The 23,536-nt window shown below is 40.4% G+C and overlaps 1 protein-coding gene across 5 annotated transcripts in view; it reads left to right on the plus strand.

The window, feature by feature from the left end:
• The window catches only part of OSBPL3 (oxysterol binding protein like 3), a 222,384-nt gene that overhangs the window by 153,096 nt on the left and 45,752 nt on the right, over positions 1-23,536 (plus strand). For 4 of the 5 annotated variants that reach the window (XM_037027466.2, XM_037027462.2, XM_073238683.1 and 1 more), the window contains exons 3-10: positions 2,841-2,957; positions 3,118-3,171; positions 4,116-4,229; positions 7,496-7,663; positions 8,254-8,377; positions 10,144-10,247; positions 10,453-10,545; positions 11,616-11,772. In XM_037027466.2, the coding sequence (XP_036883361.2) occupies positions 2,841-2,957; positions 3,118-3,171; positions 4,116-4,229; positions 7,496-7,663; positions 8,254-8,377; positions 10,144-10,247; positions 10,453-10,545; positions 11,616-11,772 (931 nt within the window). The remainder of the gene's footprint in view (positions 1-2,840; positions 2,958-3,117; positions 3,172-4,115; positions 4,230-7,495; positions 7,664-8,253; positions 8,378-10,143; positions 10,248-10,452; positions 10,546-11,615; positions 11,773-23,536) is intronic. The other variant, XM_037027465.2, reaches the window with a different exon arrangement.

Here is a 23,536-nt window from a genome sequence, read left to right on the forward strand (position 1 = left end):
TCCTACACTGCTGGTGGGAATGTAAACTAGTTCAACCATTGTGGAAAGCAGTATGGAGGTTCCTCAAAAAACTCAAAATAGAAATACCATTTGACCCAGGAATTCCACTCCTAGGAATTTACCCTAAGAATGCAGGAGCCCAGTTTGAAAAAGACAGATGCACCCCTATGTTTATAGCAGCACTATTTACAATAGCCAAGAAATGGAAGCGACCTAAATGTCCATCAGTAGATGAATGGATAAAGAAGATGTGGTACATATACACAATAGAATATTATTCAGCCATAAGAAGAAAACAAATCCTACCATTTGCAACAACATGGATGGAGCTAGAGGGTACTATGGCTCAGTGAAATAAGCCAGGTGGAGAAAGACAAGTAGCAAATGATTTCAGTCATTTGTGGAGAATAACAATGAAGCAAAACTGAAGGAACAAAACAGAAGCAGACTCACAGACTCCACGAAGGGACTAGTGTTTACCAAAGGGAAGGGGCTGGGGAGGGTGACTGGGGAAGGAGTGAGAAGGGGATTAAGGGGCTTTATAATTGGTATACATAATGTAGGGGGGGCATGGGGAAGACAGTATAGCAGAGAGAAGACAAGTAATGACTCTATAGCATCTTACTACATTGATGGACAGTGACTGTAATGGGATATGTGGGGGGGACTTGATAATGGGGGGAGTCTAGTAACCATAATGTTATTCAAGTAATTGTACATTAACAACATAAAAAGAAATTACTCTCTTTCTGAAAAAGCCCTCTAGTTTAAGAGCTGAATATAAGCTTTGCTTTTTTCCATTGAAGAGTTCCCTTTTACAACTCCAGATCCTGGGATACTACTGCCAAATTTTAAAATTCCAGAATGTACCTTTAACTACATTCACAGTAAAGTTCAATCAGATATAAGGCAGATCCACCAGAATTGCTATGTAGAGTTCAGTTGCTAAAATAACAAGGTGTCTTGTTACCAGTTGTACTGAATGTGAGGACAGCACAGAAAGTGAGCCAGAGCATCCAGGATTCCCTGTGGTTCACATGCCCTCCCCATTAGACTGTTTCCTAGGACTTGAGTTAAATTATTTCTCCCTGAGGCTGTTCTAGACTGTCCATGTCTTCTCTGGCCTCTGCCTGTACCCCCCACCCCGCCTATAGGTTGGATATTTGACTAAGTACAAGTTAGTCACCATGAAATCTTGGCGAAAAGGGTATGTTTGTCTTTTAAAGAGCTATCTACATCTACATGTTCAATGCAGCATTATTCATAATAGCTAAGACATTGGAAACAACCTAAGTGTCAATCAAGAATGGATAAAGAAAATGTGACACACACACACATGAATATTATTCAACCATAAAAAGAAGGAAACCTCACCTTTTGCAGCAGTGGATAGACATGGATGGCATTATGCTAAGTGAAATTAGAAGACAAATATTGTGTATTCTCACTTACATGCAGAATCTAGAAGAGCTAATCTCTTAGGAAGAGAGGGAAATGGTGGCTATAAGGTACTAGGGGAAGGAAGGGGAGGGCTAATGGGGAGATGCTGATCAAATGGGACAAACTCAGCTATAAGTTGAGTAAGTTCTAGGGATCTAATGTACAGCCTGGTAACTATAACAATACTGTATTATATACTTGAAAGTTGTTAAGAAAATAGATCTTAAATGTTACAACCACAAAAGAATTGGTAATTATGTGAGCAGATGGAGGTGTATCAAATCATCACATTGTAATTCATAAACTTAGATATGCCAATAATAACTCAGTAAAGCTGGGACAGGAGGGTGTGTGTGTGTGCAGGGGGGACATTTTGTCAAAACTTAATAATCTTGTGTTGGAAATGTTTTTCTCTGATCTGGATTGGTAGTCACTAGAGGGTGTAGATATATAAATTCACCAATTTGTACTCCTAAGTTCTGTGCATTTCATGTATTTCATATAATAATAAAAAAGTATAAAGATAATAAAAATTCATTATCTCTGCCATTGAAGTATTACCAATTTCGGTGTATCTTGGGAAAGTTTTGCAATGGTTTGTGCATTTTCAAGCATTTCAGAATAAATTTTCAGAATTTTTAGTGTTTCTTTTATATTCCTTTTAAAATTATTTTTCAATTAATTGAAATAATGTAATTGCCAATAATGGAAGATTAATTTTAACAACTGTTTGTACCTCTTCAAAACTGCAAACAGTTGAACAATAATTTGCCTGAAATACGCAAAAGGTTTTGAAACCAAAGAAGGCATGGACAGGGACAAGATTTCTGGGAAAAGAGGCAAAAATACTCGTTGAAAAGGCACCTTTTTGATGCTTTAGTAATTTCCAATATTTAGATTCCTGGAATTTGAAAAGATACTAAACCATTAATTTGACCCACATTGTCACATTTACCAACCTGCATCCACTCTCCTACTTTGGAGACAATTTGTAAGCCAGTCAACCCATTTTCCCACATGATGTCTGTAGCTTTTGGTTAAAATTCAGACTGAAGTCTAGCGGTAAGTAAACAGTGACTGGGATGATGTCAAAGAGACAAAAATAGAACTTAGAGTAAAAGCTTTACATTTAGGTGGGGTTGTCAAGGTACAAGCACCAAAAGAGAAAAACATTTCCTTCTAGGAGAAAGCTTTTGGGAAGAAAAATCAAATTTGATGCCATTAAATTATAGCGTTAAGTCTGAAAAGTCTAGGAACTGTAGAAAAATTAAATTTTATTTCCATCTCCCCAACTAACCCAGCCAGGTTCACCCTCTTGGATGGATTTACGGATAGGATGAAGAACAACATTGTATTACTTTTAAAGAAGGACATTTAGCATGATCTCTTTTTTGGAACAGGACAGCTGGGAAGTAGTGGAAGGACTAAGAGGAGAGATGAATTACACCCAGGAGCCACCAGTTCAGAAAGGATTTTTGCTTAAGAAGAGGAAATGGCCCTTGAAAGGCTGGCACAAGGTAAGATGCTGGCCTTGGCCTCACCTGTATTGGTACCCACCACCCCCGTCAGCACCCGGTTCTTAGGCACTTTTGTTTCATTTGAAATTGAAAGTTGGGCTCCAGGGAAGGATGGACATTTAAATGCAAGTCTTACTGAATTATACTTTATTTTCCACAGAGATTCTTCTATCTGGACAAAGGAATCTTGAAATATGCCAAGAGCCAAAGTGATGTAAGTCTTCCGATTAACTCAATATGCCGCTGAAGGATACTGAAGGGCTAATTACTGTTAGCTTATGAATGAGATTGTACACATATGGGATTGCATAATCATTCCTTCACAAGGAACAGAGGTGCCAGTCCCCCACTGGCTCAGCTCTGTCTGGATGCCATGTGGGCTCCGTCCACCCACCAGGTGGAGGTGTGAGGACCCCTCGCAACACCGGCTGGGTATCCAGGTATCTGTTCTGATGTTAGCTTGTGTTGAGGGGTTTCCTGGGTGGGGGAAGACATTTTTGCAGTGAGATAGCAGAACCAAAACAGGCAAATGGCTGCCCCAGTATTATAATGCTGAGGGATTTGGTAGAGAAGGCTTTTGAAGTTGATGTGAGGATCTCATCCCTGAGGGCTCGGAGTGATTGTTAGTCCCACTCCTTGTAGCAGTCCTTCTCTCACCTGGCACTTCTCTCCTCCTCTCTTCCTCTCCTTGCCACCTTGTAGGGTTAAGTATAGAAAACTTGGTATGATGCCTGACTCACAGTAGCCTACCTTAGCTTCCTGCCCCATTCCTCTTTCTAAATCACTTCCAGATGAATTTAGACACTGGAAACAAATTCCATGGGGGGCCCTGTAGTTGACAGGTGAATTGGGAATCAAGCCACGGAGCTTACTGTCTTGCCTCTTCACTCTCTTGCTTCCTCACTTATTGGCTGTCTAAACTGCTTAATACATAACCCTCACAGCTTAAATAAGATGATGCATGTACAGCACTTAATTCAGTACTGCTTCACACTGAGTGTCTGTTAAGTCATAGTTACTATGTTTACTACAAGTCATAGTTATTTTGTTTACTACTCAGTGGATGTTAAAGGTGAGTCTACTGGAAAGGAGTGTCAAGGATGTTTCCACTATTTTTAACACCGTGGATCTCAAATGGCCCTCTTCCTGCTTCTGCAGATAGAGAGAGAGAAGCTGCATGGCTGCATTGATGTTGGGCTCTCTGTGATGTCTGTGAAGAAGTCATCAAAATGCATCGACTTGGATACTGAAGAGCACATCTACCATCTGAAAGTGAGACTGCTTCCCAGCTGCTGTCCTGTTGCACAGAGTTCCTTTATACTGGGAAGGGACTGGCAGTTGTAGCACTTGCCTTTTGAATATTTCAAAATACCCAGCCAACATGTAGGCCTTTATTTTTTTTATTAAGGTATCATTGATATATAGTCTTATGAAGGTTTCACATGAAAAACATTGTGGTTACTCCATTCACCTATATTATCAAGTCCCCCCCATACCCTATTGAAGTCACTGTCCATCAGTATAGTAAAATCCATGTAGACCTTTATTATGAAAGTATTTCTAGTGGACGCTGTTGATATTTGGATGGGACAGTACATTGTGCAGGACTGTCTCTGTCACTGCTGAAGGTTTGCCCCCTTATCCCCTAAGTACCTCTTCCCTGTGACTGGGACAAAATCAATAGCAAAAAACTTCATGTATCCAAATAAGCCGCCCTCTTTCCCTAGGCAGTATCATCTTTAGTGAAGAATCATGTACTGAGGTTAAATTATGTTTCTTGAAATGCAGTATTTAATATTTAGTCTGTCATATAACTTTGGCCAATTTTATAGGGATTCCTTAAAATTCTCACATTACAGTGAAGGTCAGGAATTTTTCCCTGAAGTGTGGGCCTCCCAAGTTGTGACTACCATCTTCTGCCCACTATCCTGCAGGTGGTATAGATAGTTAAAATATGTTGTAAGAGCTTTGGAGATCCAAGATCTGGTCCAGATTTTGACTTGCCCACTTACTAGCTATGGGCCTTTGGCAAATTATTTAACAAAAGTCTCAGTTTTCTCACTTCCCACCCCAAATGGGAGTTGTTATCTTGTAGGGCTGCATGTAGAAAACTTGGCATAATGTCTGATCCATAGTATGCTCAGTAAGTTTAGAAGTTGTATGTAATTATTAGGTGGTATGCAAATTTTAGAAATTTAGAAAATTTTAAGACTCTATTCTTACTTGGGAAAGTTACTTGGAGTATTGAGAATGGGGGCTGAGATTTTGCAAAATAAAAGCATGAGATTATGAGCTCCATGTCTTCAGGTGTCCCTGCCTCCCAATGGCATGCATGTGGTGCTTAGGTAAATGCATGTGGTTGATGGCACAAGGCGGTCAAATCCATACTGTTTCCTAGTCTAAGCCCCTCTACCTGTGGGTGTAGCTAGTTAATTCTGTAAAGTGGGTGTCTCACCTTTGACATCATTGATGTGGGGGACCTAGTGAATTCTTTGCTTGTGGGGGCTTGTTCTGTGCATTGAAGGATGTTGAGCGGCATCCTGGGCCTCTACTCTCTAGATGTCAGAAAAAACCCCCCTTCAGTTTTGACAACCAAAAAATGTCTCCATACATGGCCAGCTGTCTCCTGGGGGGTAAAATCACTCCTGGTTGAGAACAACTAATGTGAACCAAAGGAGGGAGAACCTATAATCTTAAAAAAAATTTTTAAGAAAGAATATCCACCCCCTACCCTAATGGTCAGTTGCCTCTGGAATAGTTTAAATTATTTCTCTGTGTACTTACAATGACTCTTAGTTCTGTGTTTTGATATGGTTAGGAATAGGTTCTTGTTCATTCACTGTTCTAATTAATAGAATCAAAGTATTACTAATTCCTAATTCTTAAATAACTAGAATACCTTAAAATACAGTGAATACTTATACTGTGATAAACACAGTTTAATATTTCTCTGTGTTGGTTGACTTTATGTTCTGTTTGTGTTTTTTGTTCATTCTTTTGAATATCAGTTGTGACTCTTGACATAGGTATGTGTAGCTATCTGAGGGTTCTGGTTAATAGCCTCAGAATCAGACAGTTTTTAAATTTGGCTATCCAGTCTCATTCTCTTATAGATGAGGGTCTGGGCAGCAGGGAGGTTAAGTGGCTGTCCACCCATGGTCCTGTAACTACTTGAGGGGCTGGAGCAGAACTCTGGTCAGTTATTTAATAAAGTGCTTTCAGTCTTCTACCTTATTTAGCCAATAAAAAATAAGTCCAGATGAATGGTTTGGGGGCACTGATTTTTAAGGGTCTCTGAGACTAGATCAGTACAAAGGATGACATAAGATTCCTGTAAAATTCCTGTTAACCATGTCTGGAAAATTAAATACATTTCAAGAACAGACTTTAGGGGGAGACAAATAGATATGGGTCTGTTTGTATTGTTTCTTCCTGCAAATGACACATTCAGTAGTACCCAAAGGGGTGTAAGTTTGTGTTACTTATAATAAACACAACAAACATAAGAGCCAACCTAGCAATTCCTAAATGAGTGATGCTGTTGACATTCATTCACATCCTTGCTCTCAGCAGTGGCCTTAGTAAAGATTTTAAAAGAATTGATCTGGATTTTTCTTCTTGGAAGTTAACCTACCAAGCATCCTTTTGGGTTTTTTTAAATTGCTGCTTCATGAGTCTCTTTGTCTTAATATATAGGTATTTATCATTTTTCATTTTGTAAATGTTAATACACCCTCATACACACAAAAAATACTATTAAGAAATACCTAGTACATAGATATTTGTTATATTCCTTTTAGTACTTCTATGAACATTTAAGATGTTTAATAATAAAAGTTTGTAGTTATAAACATTATTCTTCATGGAAATTAGACTGATAAATACTCATTTATGGAGGGTCTGGCTAGATGTTTACATATGTGTGTTTGAAAAACCCTAGAAATCATCAATAACACTTTATCAGATTTGTTTCTGTTTCTGAGAGCAGGAAAAATGTTCTTTGAACTAACCTTCGCATTTATTAACATATATTCTTCAGCAGTGTGTTGTCAAAGATTAACAAGGTTAAATATTTTAGGAAGAATCTATGTATTCATTTCAGTTCAGAGAAGACTGATCTGAAAAGGAGATTATAAAACAGTTTATAAAGAAAGATGTTGCTAATATTTTCAGTAGGGATCGGAGAAGCTGGGACAAGAGAACCTGGAAGAGCTGGAAGAGACAGATAAATAAAAATTACAATTTATTTGTTATTTAATAGACCAGGTGCTGTTTTGCTTTCTTAATAATAGCATAACAGTGGGACCCTTTTTTCAAGAAAGTCTAAATATGTAGTTTATGAAGACCATTGTTACTCTTCATTTCCTCCTCAAACTTGCTCTCAGAGACCACATAAATGTAAACTAAGTCAATAAGCTTGTATTTCTACATGGGCCAGTGTGAAAAGAGAGGGTATCAGGAGTGACCTCAGTTTGATGAATAATTGTTCCTTTCACTGAGTAACACTCATTTCCTTCTTTCAATGTAACACAATTTAGGTAAAGTCAGAAGAAGTCTTTGATGAGTGGGTATCCAAACTTCGCCACCACAGAATGTATCGTCAGAATGAAATCGCCATGTTTCCACATGAAGTTAATCACTTTTTCTCAGGAGCTACTGTCACAGACTCTATGTCTGGGGTCTTGGACTCAGTATCAAGTAGGAAGGTAATAGTTTGCCAAAGGTGAATCTAAGAGAAGGGAATGGCTTTGTGTGTGGGAGTCCCATCTGGAGGACAGTGCGGAAGGAAAGGTTTGTGGGGAGGAGCAGGGTAAGCTTGAGCTGGTATTTAATAATCTGCCCAGTCAGTCAGAACCAGGGCCAGGAGAGCATCTGTTGTCACTGGGAGTAACTGAAGAAGAGCACATAAGGAGGAATTTAATTGCCCTAAGGGCTCCAGCTTTCTCTTAACCACTTCATCTTTGGTTTTCTTATCTGGTGGTAAAGTACAGTAGATATGCTTAATAGCCATACAGGATCACAAAATTTCCCAACATTTACATCATGATTTTGGTATAATTATCATTTGACAGAAGAAGAAATTAAGGACTGCCGTCCAGTCCTAGCATGGTGTGGGCAAGTTCGGGTGACAACCAGAGCTTAGATTCTCCAATAGAGTGCTTTGCCAGAAGCTTCTTTCCGATTACAGGCAGATGGCTTCTATTAGTGGCTAACCTACTTTGTTATCCTTTACCCTAAAGTGTTCCCACTGGGATGTATTTTCATTTGTAATGTGCTTTTGTTGTCTGTGTAACAGCATAGCAGTTTATCAAAGCAAAATTCATTTCAAACTGGAAGCAATTTACCATTTTCTTGTGGTGGTGAGACCCGAGTTCCATTCTGGTTACAGTCTTCAGAGGACATGGAAAAATGCTCAAAAGGTAGTGACTTGAAACCTCTGCTTCTCCCTGACCTGGCTTTTAGATATTACTGGTTTAGTATTTACACCTCAGATGAATTTATACCCTTCCTCATCACTTGCCTGCATTTCCTTTCATATTTTCTTTATTAAGTTTGCACTTGTGATTGACAAAATACACCTCCCTTGCAGAGCTCTGTGTCTTTACCTGGTATGTATGCAGACAGATTTCCTTTTCTGTTTACATTTTGACACCTGATTTCCTGATGGGCCTACTAAGTCACAGGGGTGGGGTCTGCACAGCTCTCTATTTTTGTTAAATGCCCAAAATATTTCTGATGCACATGCTAGGCTGAGAATCACTGTTCCAGAGGTGATTGGGTGAACCAAATGAACATCTCCACAAAACAGGTGTTCTCTACTCTGACTGCACATTACATCTACCAAGAGAGCCATTAAAATACAAGAGTACCCATGCCCAGTCTTCTGTCCAGAAGAATCTCTTTAAATTGGTCTGGAATGGGACCCTGGCATCATTAATTTTCCAGACTTCTCCAAGTTGTTCTTATAAGGAGCCAGGGTTGAGAACTTTTGCCATAAAGAAACCAGTGTTCTCAACCTTCATTAGCTAAGACTCACCCAGGGAACTAAAACCCAAAAAAGTCAACAGTGGGATTGGGGTATTTTGATTTAATCATTTTAGGATGGCACTTGGACATAAGTAATCTTTTAAGATTTCTCCAGTTGAGTTTTAAAATATAGCCATAATTGAGAACTATTACTAGAGAAAGAAGCCAGGTGGTGGCCTTGAAAATTACATTTTCTCCAATTGAATGCAGATATTTTCTGCCTATAGCTTCAGAGAGGTTTGCTTTCCCAGTAAACATCATGAGCTTCCCTGAGTGACAGTTTGGGACAGTAGTCCTTGAAGTGTTGTCTCTGGACCAGCAGCTGTGGCTTGGCCTGTAACGTATTAGAAATGCAAATTCTCAGACCCAACCCAGACAGACTGAATCAGAAACTGGTGGTGGATCCCAACAGTCTGTGGTTTACCAAGTTCTCTAGGTGATTCTGATGATAGCAAAGTTTGAGAGCCACTATCTTAAGGCATTTGACTCTCAATTCCTCAGCAGAAATAGCCACCATCATCCAATGAGTAGCAGATTAAGAACCATCTTCTGAGTGACTGAGGAACCGGTCTGAGAATACTTTAGGTCCTCTCAGGTCAGTCTGTGTAGGATGATCGTGGTCTCTTGTAGGTCTGTAGTCGATAAAGTAATCCTTAGAGACCAATGCAGCTTTCATTTTAGTTTCATTCATTTAACTTGGGAGGGGTCCTTATAAGTGGATAGTGACACCTGGTTATTGCAATATTAGAAATGATGATGAAAGTGATGATAGCTATTTTATTTAGTGCTTATAATGTGTCAGCACACTAAAACATGTTGTATATATTAACGCATTTAACTCACAACTTGTCTGTGAGCTAGCTGTATAAATAATTTCCACTTTCCAGATGACATGACTGAGACACAGAAGTTATGTAATATGCTGAAGATTCACAATTCATTAACTGTAAACAACCCAAAGGTGTCTGGTTCTCCAGATCAATGCCCTTAACTACAGAAGTCTACAGCTTCTCCTGTAAAAGGGGGAGTAAAGCATCTCATCCTTACAGATATAAATCAAATAGTACAGACAAATAAGAAAAGTAACCAGCACCAGCATAGTGAAGCCCGAGTGCTGAGACAAGTGCTTATGAATCCTCCTTGTGCCTTTCTCCCACAGACCTGGAACACTGTCATGCCTACCTGGTGGAAATGAGCCAGCTTCTACAAAGTATGGATGTCCTGCATAGGACATACTCGGCGCCAGCTATCAATGCCATCCAGGTTAGCCAGGTCCCTCTCCTGTTTGCTTTCTGGTGTTCTGCTTGCCTCTCTCCTCCCCAGACCTCAATTAAAATTAACAGTGGTATGTTGTCTGGTCAGTTGCTTCAGCCACATTTAAGGGATGGAGGCAGTTGCTTGGCTGTGCATGTTTCCCTATTGGTTTGGTGGACCTTACTGTCTGTACTCTTTCCCATTTTGAAACAAGGGTGGAGCTTTTGAAAGTCCTAAAAAGGAAAAAAGATCACACAGGAGGTGGCGGTCCCGGGCTATTGGCAAAGATGCTAAAGGAACGCTGCAGGTAACCATCGCTTCTCCCACTAGCCTGGTTTCTTCATTGGCCCTGCTGTCCCTGCCACCTGTGGGGGGTTACTTGGTCTCAAATAGAAGAGACAAGTGAATTTTCTATAGTTATTGTCTCAAATAACCTGTGTAGAGAGATGAACTCAATCACTTAGATTTTCAGGCTACTAGAATAAGCATGTAATAGATATTGGCTAAGGGAAAATGGCACAAGGTTGGAGGGACTGCAGCAGTTTCTAGGTCTTTGGTTTCTCCCTATTTAATGCTTAGCCTGCCTGCCCCCTTCTTGCTTGGATATGCAGTCTGCCCACCTCTTCTGCTGCTTCTCAGAGGATTCATCATCCTTCAGAGCCCACTGCTGGCATGGGAGCAGGACATTGTGCAGACTCTTTTTTGCCTCTTGTCTCCAATCTCCCAATCCTGCATGAGAGGTTCACTGTGTCACACTATTCACTGACTTTCCCAATGCACAGCTAAGCCAGTGGCCAAGTTTTGTAGCTTGGCCATTGCATATTAAATTGTGACACTGTTAGGGTCAAAACAAATCGGAAACTTATGGATAAGTCATCTGCTGTTCTGTTGTATACTTTTTGGTTCAAAGCACTTTATGGATTGAACTTAAATACTTTCAAAGTAAAGAGTGATTTACATACAAACATGTGAGAAGTTAGTTCATTTTGTAGAAGCATAGGTGCAAATAAAGAAAATATTTTTAAAAACTATCCGCTATTAACAATCTACATACTGGTGATTATTGCCAGGAGAAAGAAATTGAGTATAAAGGAGAAAGAGACTGGCACCTTTAGCTGTCATTTTCAACCTATAGCTTAATGCTTCTATCTTTTCCAAAAGAATATGTGATTTCTCACCCATTTTTATTTTGTGAGAAGCCAGGGAAAGTTGCTGTAGAAAGTGCTTTCCTGAGTTTTCACTTATTTTTCTTATCACTCAGTAGAAAGACTTTCCTATAAAGTATTCTTCTCTTACTACTTCCCAATCTTAGAAACAAATAAATAGTCTAAGCAACTTGTATCTAAAAAGAAATATTTCCTTTTGATATAACTTCAGGTTCCTAAACCTTTTTCTGGCCCAGTAAGACTGCATGCCTCCAATCCTAATTTGTCAACACTAGATTTTGGAGAAGAGAAAAGTTATTCAGATGGCTCTGAAACCTCATCAGAGTTTTCTAAAATGCAAGAAGATCTTTGTCATATTGCCCATAAAGGTAAGTGAGTTTTCTTTCTTCCTAATGTGTTTGATGAAAATGTTAAATGCATGTTGGAATGTGAGATGTCCTTGGAGAGAGAATCTTCGTTGGTTCATTTTCTGTTCTACTAGGATTTTGGACAGCCTGATTTTTATTTTATTTCCCTGCTAGTATAGAGCATATTGGCAAGATGTTTCCTTTGAACCCCTTAGGGGAGATATTGAGAGCATTAAGTATACTTTAAAAGCTGAGAAATTAATATACTGCTAATAGAAACGTAAAGTGGCACTTTTCTGGAGGGCAATATGACATGATGTTTCAACTTTAAAAAAATCTATATATCCAGCAATTCCACTTTGAAGAACTCATTCATGGGCATTAATTTAAAATTTATCCTAATAAAGATATTCATTGTAGCATGTTTATCTTATCAAAAATTAGAAATAAATGTTCAGCATCATAATCCTTTGAGGAAATGCAGATTAAAGCCATGATGAGATGTTACTGTATCCTACTAAAATAACTTTAAAAATTTTTACAGTACCAAATGCTGGTGAGGATACAGAAAATCGGTGTCTCATACATTGCTGGTGGTAATGCAAGATGGCACAGCCATTCATGACAATAATTCACTAGTTTTATATAAAACTAACCATGTACTTACCATGCAGCCAAATGTTCACATTCCTGGGCATTTATCTCAAAGAAATATAGACTTAAGTCCACACAGAAACCTATACAGAATTGTTCAGAGCAGGTTTATTTGTATTAGCCAAAGACTGGAATAACCCAAAAGTCCTTCAACAGATGCATAATTAAGCAAACTATGAGGCATCCATGCAATGGAATATAGTTCAGCAGTAAAAAGTAACAAATTACAGATAGACACAGCAACTTGGATGGATCTCTAGGACATTATGCTGAGTGAAAATAGTCAATCTCAAAAATTTGCCTATTATATGATTCCACTTAGGAACACTTGAAGCAATACAATTATAGAGATAGAGAAGAGATCAGTGGTTGACAGGGGTTAGGGACAGGAGGGAGGGAAAGAGGATGAATATTGATGTAATTATAAAGGGGTAGCAAGAGGAATCTAGGTGAAGATAGAAAGTTCTGTATCCTGATTGTAATAGTGGTTCCATGAATCTACACATGTGATAAAAGTGCATTGACCTGTACTTATACCCATATACAGAAATGAGAGAATGGAAAATTAGTGAAGTCTGATTAAGAGCTGTAGATTATTCCAGTATCAATTTCCTGGTTTTGATACTGTACTATAATAAACTAGTGAAGTCTGAATAAGAGCTGTAGATTATGCCAGTATCAATTTCCTGGTTTTGATATTGTACTACTGTAGTTATGTAACATGCTGCCACTGGGGGAACTGGATACAGGGTTCCCAGGACTTCTTTGTATTGTTTTTGCAACTTTCTGTGAACTTATGATTTAAAAATAAACTTAAAAAAAATTAGAAATAACCTAATGCTCAGCAATAGGAGGATTGGATTTTTAAAAAATGCAGTATAATGATATAATAGAATACTCAATAGCCACAGTAATATAAATGGCTACCTTATGTTAGCACATAGTTATTGTATCACATATGCACCAGGCTAAGCACTTGACATGCACTATTTCATTTCAGTCTAGCTGCAACCTACGGAGGAGGTATTACTGTAGTCACCACTGCACAGATAGGAAACCTGAGACTTGACTCCTACCCTGCCTGCCCCCAGAGTCTGTGGTCCTCACTGGCTGTCTCACTGCCTTTACAGGTGGGGTGGCCAGAGTTATGCAAAGATGTTAAGAACATATCATTGAGTAAAAATAAAGGTCATAAAATGTTGGTTGATCCCACTTTTATGGAAAAAATAAACTACATAAATCTGGCATATATAGGCACACTAAAAAGTCTGAAAGGATATATACTGGCATTTTAATGATCGAGGCTGCAGTTACAGAACTTATTATCTTCTTTCTCTTATCTTTAAAAAAATGTCATACATTTACCATTTTTTTTAAAGGAGAAAATGGGTTTAAAATTGCTAAACAAGAGGGCAGTGCTTGAAATGGGAGGACGGAAGCTATACCCTCTGTTTCCTTTTTCTCCTAGCCCTGTGATTTTCATCCTTCACATTATTGATTCTTTCAATCTCTTTTCTCAGACCCTACAAACCTAATACATGTTGGTTATGAGGAAACAATTTCATGCTCATTATAAATTCCCACCTCAAACTCTTGTCCACATTACTGTTACTCCCATCTGTAAAATGGGAGGAATTACCCGCCCCATCCCTTCAAAGCTCTTCCTACCCCCACCTCACCCTCCATGTGTTCTTGAATATTCAAGGAGCAGTTGTAATTAGGGCATTGCATTTTGTGGGAGGAAATTCCAGTAAAACACCATTGTTTTTTAGTAATATGAACTGTCTTTTTAAAAATGAGAAGCTAATGCCTCCCTGCAGAAGGAAAATACCTGAATAGCATCTCCATTGCACATGCTGCTTCCTCAGCAGGACAGAGGTTGCCATATTAGGCTGATCCATTGATCCCATCCCTCCCCTGCAGAGGGCTCAACCTTGTGAAAGTCTATAATGTGCCTCAGATAGGTGGGTTTTTTTTCAGGCTTTGTTGAAGACAGCTGGGTGCAGAGCTGCCACATACCTAGACTAGGTCAGAGTATGTGTTTCCAGAAAGATCCAGGTGCTCTTCCTCAGCAACAGCCTGTGCCCCTTGGGTTTACAGACAAAGAATGCCACAGGAGCCTAACAAGCTATGTTTCATTCCTGTGGCTTAAAGTACGCTTGCAGAGACTGAAGGATCTCTGGGAGTCCCTTTTACACAGGCTGTAAATCAGAGCTTGATGAAATAAAGACAGTTCTCAGGTTTGCCCTAACTCCGGTGACCTTGCATGCCTTCTTACTTCCATACATTCAAACTTGAAGCAACTTGACCTTTCTTCATGTGTAAGCTTGATTTTGTTGCTGATAGTTCTTATTGTACTCTGACTATATCACTGATTTACTGACTGATTTTGGAGCAAGTGAACCAAAGCAGGAATTTCACTGATACTGTAAGATAGTCTTTATTATCTACTTTTTCTGCAGTGTATTTAATAAATCAAAATTCTCTGTTTTTTTGTAGAAGTTAGAACATATGGTAGACAATCAATATATACCCATCATAGTAGAAAAAGTTCTTATTTATTATAGATTGTATATTTGATTTTTATAGCATATCATTGAAGTAATTCTCATTGGTTCATGTGTCTGGCTTTGTGTGTATGTTGACATGCATGTGAGCAAACAGAGATGCAAAATGTACTAAAACTTAGAAGTTTTTAAGTAATTTACATTGCACATATCAGTATATTTCCCAAAATATACTTTATGGAACACTTTAACCAAAAAATGCTTTAAAAAGCAAAAGAATTCCAGGATTAATTATATTTGGAAAACACTGCTGACTGTGGTGCTCTTGTATATACAAAAGAGACAGGAAATATTAAGGACCCTGAGAGGTCCTGAAGAAAAGTCTATTAGCTTTAACTCAGTGATTTTCACTGTTATTTGGGAAACTTTCTTCCTCTTCCCCAATAGCTATTAATACCTTGGAACTAACTTTCCTGAGAAACGTACTACAGGAAACTTGCAAATAATAAACATTTTTGGAGAGCTAACCCTCTCTGTTGACTGAATCAGAAGACAGGCATTCCAGGCCACTTCTGTTACTGACTATGGAATTTTGATTTCATCAGTTAGCTTATCTGGGCTTGAGTTGCCTCCTCTGTTAAATGTCCTAAAGTAGTTCTGATTCTCTTGAGTCTCAAATTCTGTAATTAGTTTCTATGATTTATTATTTTGTACTGAGTAGAAGGAATTCATAGTGCTGCTCATTGTTACAAGCAGGTTTTATGAGTGTTCTATTTTGTAGCAGAAACAGAAATGAGTTGAATATAGAGAGCAGTTTTAGGGTGAAAGAGCAAGGAATAGGGTAAGACCAGAGACAAGGTGCTCCAAATGAAAGTAGATATTATGTTCTACCTTGGAAAGAAAAAAAATGAGGTTTCATGATGGTTATGCTGCCACGTCCTGTAGGTATTTTCAGTGAGGGAAATCCTCATTTATAAATGTAAAGGTTAAAAACAAAACAAAATTACTACATCAAACTAAAAACCTTCTGTGCAGCAAAGGAAACTATCAACAAAACCAGCAATCTGCTGTATGGAAGATATATTTGCAAATGATATACCTGATAAGGGGCTAATATCCAAAAAATATAAAGAACCCATTTAACTCAACACCAAAATATCCCCAAATAGTCTGATGAAAAAATGGGCAGAAGTCCTAAATAGACATTTTTCCAAAGACATACAGATGGGAAACAGACCCTTGAATAGAGAGAGGGTCAGCATCAATTATCATTAGGAAGTACCAATCAAAACCATAGTGAAATATCACATCACACCAGTCAGAATAGTTAATATCAAGAAGACAAGAAATAAAAAGGTGGTGAGAATGTGGAGAAAAGGGAACCCTTCCTTGTACACTGCTGGTGGGATTGCAAATAGTGCAGCCACTATGGACGAAAATATTGGAGGTTTCTCAAAAAACTAAAAATAGAAATCCCATATGACCCAGGATTCTACTGGGAATTTACCCCAAAACAACAAAATCACTAATTTGAAGATGTACATGCATTTCTACATTTATTGCAATATTATTTACAAAAGCAAATATATGGAAACAACCTTTATGCCATCAACAGGTAAATGGATTAAGAAGACGTGGTACATATACACAATGGAATATGTAACTCCGGGGAGAGGAAATCCTGGGGCAAAATACCTCTAAAAACCGAAATTAGTCAAAGGGAGAAATAAAGTTTAAAACCCGTTTATTACTTACAAACTGCAGTCTAGTGCCATCTCTCTCCCCTGCTCAGGAAGAAGCAAGCAAGGAAGCCAGCCCCTCCCCTTAACTTCTCAGGTTCAGACATGCCCTCGGTTGCCCAGGTAATTACCCATTGCCATGGAGATGAACTTCTCTCCACCCCTGAGGATATGCAAAGGCACCAAAGTCACCTGAGATATTCTGGAAATGTTACAATTCTACCCACAGGCCACCCCTCCAGAAATCTCACTTTACAATCTGCTCAGTTTACCCTTCTTCAGCAATGGTTTCTGGGTGAGAAAACTGGAGCATTGTGACCAGACTAATGACATAATAGCAACAGCAATAAAATCATGACAGTCCTCAAGCCAGAGGATTCAGATAAATTCAAAGTCTTAATGCAGATTAAGTCCACAGCTCGTCCATTCCATAGGCAGGCAGTAGCTGAGGGTTCAGAGCACTCATCATGTGGCAGCTGCAGCCAGGGGGCACGTTCAGGCCACAAGGACTGTAGGAGAAAATAACCTTAAGGGCAGTAAGATACATGTTTTAATTACACCAGCATAGGCAAATCTTGTCCATCAGGTAGGATACATGCAAGAGAGTGGTCTTGTGATAAAACAGTGGCAGGAGTGGGATCTCGTCCTGGTCTAGTATACCAGACTTTCACTCCCCTCCCTATGGGAGTTACAAATTGGTCAATATACAGGGCTGTGGGAGGTACATGCACTGGCCATAAAGATAAAACAAAACTTCCTCACAAGATGCTCTTACCTCCTGGATGTTTTGGGTACACTACCGTGACCTCTGGTGGCCATTCAGCTTTTACTCCAGGAATACACATGAGACCAGCTTCCAGGCCTTTCCCACAAGGTGCCAGAAGGGCCAGCCATCATTGGTCCACGTGTTGAAATATCCAGGGCCAGGTCCAGTCAACAGGGTCTCCAGGGCTTACTGCAGTAGGAGCTGGCAGCAGTATATTGCTCTGCTGGCCATATCCTGGCTTCAATAACTTTTCTTTGGTTTGGACGTACAATTGTATAGGAGAGGCAGCAAGGTGTGTGAGCATATCCACAGGGCTCAAAGCTCCTTTACATGGCTTCTCATTCAAATGCCTCAGCACTGTCCATAGGCAAACTGACCAACCCCATAGACTACTGGTGTCCGACTTCAGGCCAGATTTCAGCAAACTGTTGTACCTCTCTATCATGCCTGTCCCAGTAGGATTATATGGTACATGAAATTTCCACTTTATTCCCAATTGCTGCACCCATTGTTGTAACGCATGTCCAGTAAAGTGGGTGCCTTGATCACTCTCAGTCACCTGTGGCTGGCCATAGGCTGCAAAGAGATGCTCCAGGCCTCTCTTGGTGGTTTGCTGATCTGCACCATGTGCAGGAAAAGCAACCAGTAGTACAGTGGCTGTGTCCACACAAGTCATGGCACACTGATGTCCTTCTGATAAGGGCAGAGGCCCAATATAGTCTATTTGCTACCTGACAAGGAGTGTTGGTCCCCTTACTATTGTCCCATGTTGCTGTGGGACTCGGTGTAAGTCCCTCTTAGAGCACACAGGCACTCCTTCCAGGCTCTGCTGACTTCTTCAAAGGTCGATGGCAAGCCTCACTGACAGGCTACAGCCCATATTGTTTTTTGCCCCAAATGCCACAAATGCTGATGTAGCCACTGGGCCACATCAGAGGCAGGCTTTCCTTCTAGCCAGCACACCTGGGCCAATGTGTCTGCTTCATCATTCCCTGGGGATGCTAAAGGCAAATGGCCAGTCACATGATATACAGTGAAAGTCTTAGTTTGACCAGAGGCCCATAGGTCTTGCCACAACTCTTGCCCCCAAAGGGGTCGATGACCAACCATCCAGTTGGTATGATATCATGTCAGTAGCCACAGGGTCAAGCCCTGATAGACAGCCCAGCTTTCAGTACAGACAACTATGGGGGAAGGCTCCTGGGTGATCACGAGCCATACTGCCCATAGCTCATCCCATTGACTACTCTTCCCCTCTCCATCCTCCATTCATACTGTCTCAGTCTTAGGATGGAAAGCCACAGCCCTCCACTTTGTGGGCTGCCCATGACTGGAGCCATCTGTATACCAAGCATCTTCAGGTATAGGGGCTTTTCCCTCCTGATAAGGAATCTCTGCTACCAATGGCTCAAAAGCAAGTTCTTCCTGCTTTCCACTGGTATAGGTCACTGGCCCCAATAAGTGCTGGAGTTCTCCACTTAAGGGGCTAGTAGAGAGGGTGCTGCGTTGCTGTAAACATGCGCCCCATTTGGCCAGTGTAGGTGTCCGTGCCAAGCCACTCCATGGCCTTTGGATCCAGTCTCGCATCCACCCCACAATGGGATAGGTGGTTATTACCTTGGTCGGAGCTGTTCCAGCAATGGGCTTCGTAGCCAGCAAGGCGTGGTACACAGCAGCCGGTTGCTTCTTTATCAAGGTGTACCAGACTTCTGCTACTTTCCATAGCTGTGACCAAAATCCAATAGCTTGGCGTGTCCATTCAAGCTGCTGCCAAAGACCCCATCCATAACCATCTTCGTTTACATGAACATCTAGTTCACAGGGCCTTGTTGAGTCCATTATGTTCAAGGCCCGTATGGCCTTGACTGCCTGCCTGGCAACAGTAAAAGCAGCTGCACATGTCTCATCCCAGTCCCACCTGATGCCCTTTCGTACCAACCGGTATAAGGCCTTCAGAATTTGTGCCAACTGCAGGACAAACACTCTCCAGTAGCCCAAAAGACCTAAAAAACTCTTGTAATACTGCCACAGTGGTAGGGGTGGGGAAAGCCTGGACATTGTCTGTAACGGCTTCAGGAACAACTTTAATTTTACCCAGCCAGACAACCCCCAAGAATTTCAGACAAACCAGGTCCCTGAACCTTGGTGCTGTTCCCTCCGTGCCCTTATTGTTTCAATCTTCCCCAGATCTGCTAAAGTACAAGTAGCCTCACTTATGGGTTGCCATAGGTGGGGGGCAAGAGTATTCACTAGGGACCCAAAGAGAGATGTGGGAGCTGTATGCAGCACCGGATTTCTCATTCCTATAGTGAGCACCACCTCATCAGGGTCCTGGGGGTCCGTATTATAGATAATATTTTTCATATCCATTTCCCACAGTACCAGTTAGAGCTCTGAATAAGTTTTCTAAGGTCCATATTATAGATGATATTTTTCATACCCAATTCTCGCAGTACCTGTTAGAGCTCTGAATAAGTTTTCTAACTACTGGGAAAATATGGTAAATCACCCTGATTAGGCCAAACTATGCTGATGGCAGCTGTCAGCCATTCCAGGAGTGTCTGCTTCCCTGAGGTGTGACAGGCATTTTGCAACCACTGCGGGAGGGAAGGGTGAGTCGTCAGGGAAGCCATTCTACTCATCTCAATACCCGACATAACAATGCTTTCCACCCCCATATCCCAGAGACATAAAAGCCGTGTAGGCAGAGATTCTGATGGCCTCTGCCTATACCAGATGCCCATGTCCACCAGCTCGTCCTGGGTATAGGGGCGGAGCATGGAGTGCTCCACAACCTGGGGAGGGGGCTGCTCCTCCCCCTTAGTAGCCCGTGGTTGTTTCGTTTTTATTGTCTTAATTACAGCTGGGTGGGCCTTTAAAACAGGAGAAGATGGTACGTCCGGCTGTGGCCTGGGTAGCAGATCCGCCAATGGCCCCACTGCCTCCTGTTCTCCCTCGGGCTCCTCCTCCAACAGCTCCTCCTCCACCATTTCTGGGAGTGAGCCACTACTCTTTCCTCCCCGTCCCCCACAGCCTCCTGTAACGTGGCTTTTCCTGCTGTTTCCCCTCTCTCCGCTGCTAAGGAATCTTCTAGGAGCATAACCTGCTTTTTCAGTAACTGTTTCTCTTCTTTAACAGCATCCCATAGGTTATTGCCCAGCTCCTCCGAGTGAGGCTGAAGTGTGTCTTTCTCCCGCCTAAGTTTCTCTCTCTCCTCACTAACCCTCTTGATAATCCTCTCTTTCTCCTGTATAACCTTTTTCATTATCTTGATGAAAAGAGACCCTACACTGTCAGCTGCTACACTGCCCCCAAGTTCTCCAAGCAGTCTTCCAACTCAGAGGGCTCATTCTGCAGCTTCTGGTGTTTCCACCATCCCCAGTTCTGGGGAAGGCCTCACCCCTCTAGGAGGTACTTTACCCTAGACCAGTTCCCCGCTAGGGGTTCCCAAATTGGAAGCCCCACAGCTGAAGGAATAATAACAGGTGAAGCAGCACCCTCTGCTGCTGCATCCACTGGGGCCTCCCCACCATCCACAGGAGCAGCCTTCCCAAAGGTTGCACCCATTATGACAGATTTCAGGTTCAGAGGCATCCTACTGACTTCCAGCAGATGTAAGTCTGAGGAGAGGAAATACTGGGGCAAAATACCTCTAAAAGCTGAAATCAGTCAAAGAGAGAAAGTTTAAAACCTGTTTATTGCTTACCAATTGCAGTCCAGGGCCGTCTCTCTCCTCTGCTCTGGAGGAAGCAAGCAAGCAAGCAAGCCAGCCCCTCCCCTTAACCTCTCTGGTTCAGACAGCCCCTCAGCTGGCCAGGTAATTACCTGTTGACATGGAGATGAACTTCTTTCCACCCCTGAGGATATGCAAATGCACCAAAGCCAGGGGAGATATTCTGGAAATGTTACAATTTTACCCACAGAATATTACTCAGCATATACACAATAGAATATTATTCAGCCATGAAAAGAAGAAATCCATTTGCAGCAACATGGGTGGACCTGGAGGGTATTATGTTAAGTGAAGTAAGTCAGACAGAGGAAGACAAATACCTTATGATTTCACTTATATGTGAAATCTAAAAAACAAATAAGCAAAACTGAAAGAGACTCATAAACACAGAGAACAGACTGGTGGTTGCCATAGCTGAGGGGGGCGGGGAGGTGGGTGAAATAGGTGAGGTGGGAAAATAATTAATGAAAATGTTGATATCTTGATCTGGGCAATAGTTAAATAAATGTATATATATGTCAAAATTCATTGAGCTGTATTTTTAAATGTATTTTATACATTTACATATACACAGATACTAAGATCTGTGCATTCTGTTGTACATATTACAATAGAAAAAAATTTTTTAAGTAGAACAAAATTAAACTATATTCCATTATTTGGTATTCTTTCATTCCTGAATTCTTTTCCCATGTTGAATTTTAATTGTTAAGTGGTCATTTTCTGAACTGTTTTGAGCTTATGGAAGCATTTAATAAAAAGTCAAGTATGTCACAGTGATACCACTTTTGTAGATTAAAAGCTAAGAGATACATATGACTTAATGAAAAGCCAGATCATTTAATCAAACATAATTTAGAATTCAGCATACAATTGCAGGGCAACTGTGTTTATGTAATTTATCAGTAAACAAGTAGGACCATTTAATTGAACTACCTTATGTATCTAAACTGAAGCACTGTTTGGATAGAATATGGGTTAGAAAGTATTTTACAATCATGGATATCCTGTGAGATTTGAGTTAAAGGAAGCAGATTACAGAAACTCAAACTACCACAGATATTTTAGGTATATTAACATTTTAAAGAAAATTGACCAAAAGTTGGTTTTTATTAAAAAGAGAGAAAGAAAAATAGCGATTCCTGCTGTGGATTGAGTGCTATCTGATATTGTGTTTTCTCACTGTTTTCTTAAAGCACTCGAGATGTGGGTATTATCTACATATATACAAATGTGGAAATGAAGGGTTTGTCTAAAATCTAAACAGCAACTAAATGATAGAGGTAGGATTTCAGTTCACATTTGCCTTATTACAAAATGTCTTTCCCTTATACCACACTGCCTTGGTAGAGGTGGTGTCTGTGCCATTCCTAACTGTCTTCCTCAAGACCTTATTCTTTTGTGATACTGAGAAACTGTTAGAGAAGGAGCATATTGAACAGTAGAGCTCAGGTGGGGTACAGGTGTCCTTCAGTACCACCTATCGAAACATGCTGTCTGTGTTGTTACCATTTAACTCGATAAAACAGCATGGAAGCCTGTAGAAATGCGAAGGGTAGTGATCATCAGGAGTCAATTGTATGATGCTTATGGTGTTCCATTCCGTCAAAAGCTCAACCTGTGACCCCCTTTATTAGGACAGTGAAGGGGTCTGAAAAAGGCTAATGACAGTCTGGATAAGCACATGAGTAAACAGGCATGCCATAATTGAACACCCCGTGAAAGTGGAGGCAGTTCTGTTTGCCAGTGAGGAGACACTGAGGGAAAAGTCGACTAAGGAACAGGAAGGATTTTCTTACCTCCGGAAGAGTCTAAAAACAGAGTGGACCACTTTAGGAGAAAGTACATGCTCTGAGAAGCATGGGCCCTGAGATCCTTTGGCCAGGAAATTTGAAGATGGAGAGGACTTGGTTGTTCTATGTGGTGGCTGGCCTTAGCCATCTTTAGGGTTTTTTTTGTTTTTTGTAACTCTGAGCGTGGAAGACTTTCTGTGTGGTTTTGTTTATTATCAGATATCCATAGATGTGATAAACTCATTTGGTTTTTTTATTTTTTTAAAGCTTTTTCTTTTTCTCTACCATCATTTTAGAAATTATAGTGAAAACACTTATGTCACAGAGAATATTCCTGACTTCTGGGATCCTGTGTCTTTAACAATTAATATAAGTATTATCTTCCACGACCAGCCTATAATTGTTCCTCTGTGTATAACTGTTTTGTTTTATTAAGGTATCATTGATATACAATTTTATGAAGGTTTCACATGACCAGCATTGTGGTTACAACATTCACCCATATTATCAAGTCCCCCCACACACCCCATTCCAGTCATTATCGATCAGCATAGTAAGATGCTATAGAGTCATTACTTGTCTTCTGTCTGCTA

This window comes from Manis javanica, chromosome 6 (assembly GCF_040802235.1).
Source record: "Manis javanica isolate MJ-LG chromosome 6, MJ_LKY, whole genome shotgun sequence".
NCBI lineage: Eukaryota > Metazoa > Chordata > Mammalia > Pholidota > Manidae > Manis > Manis javanica.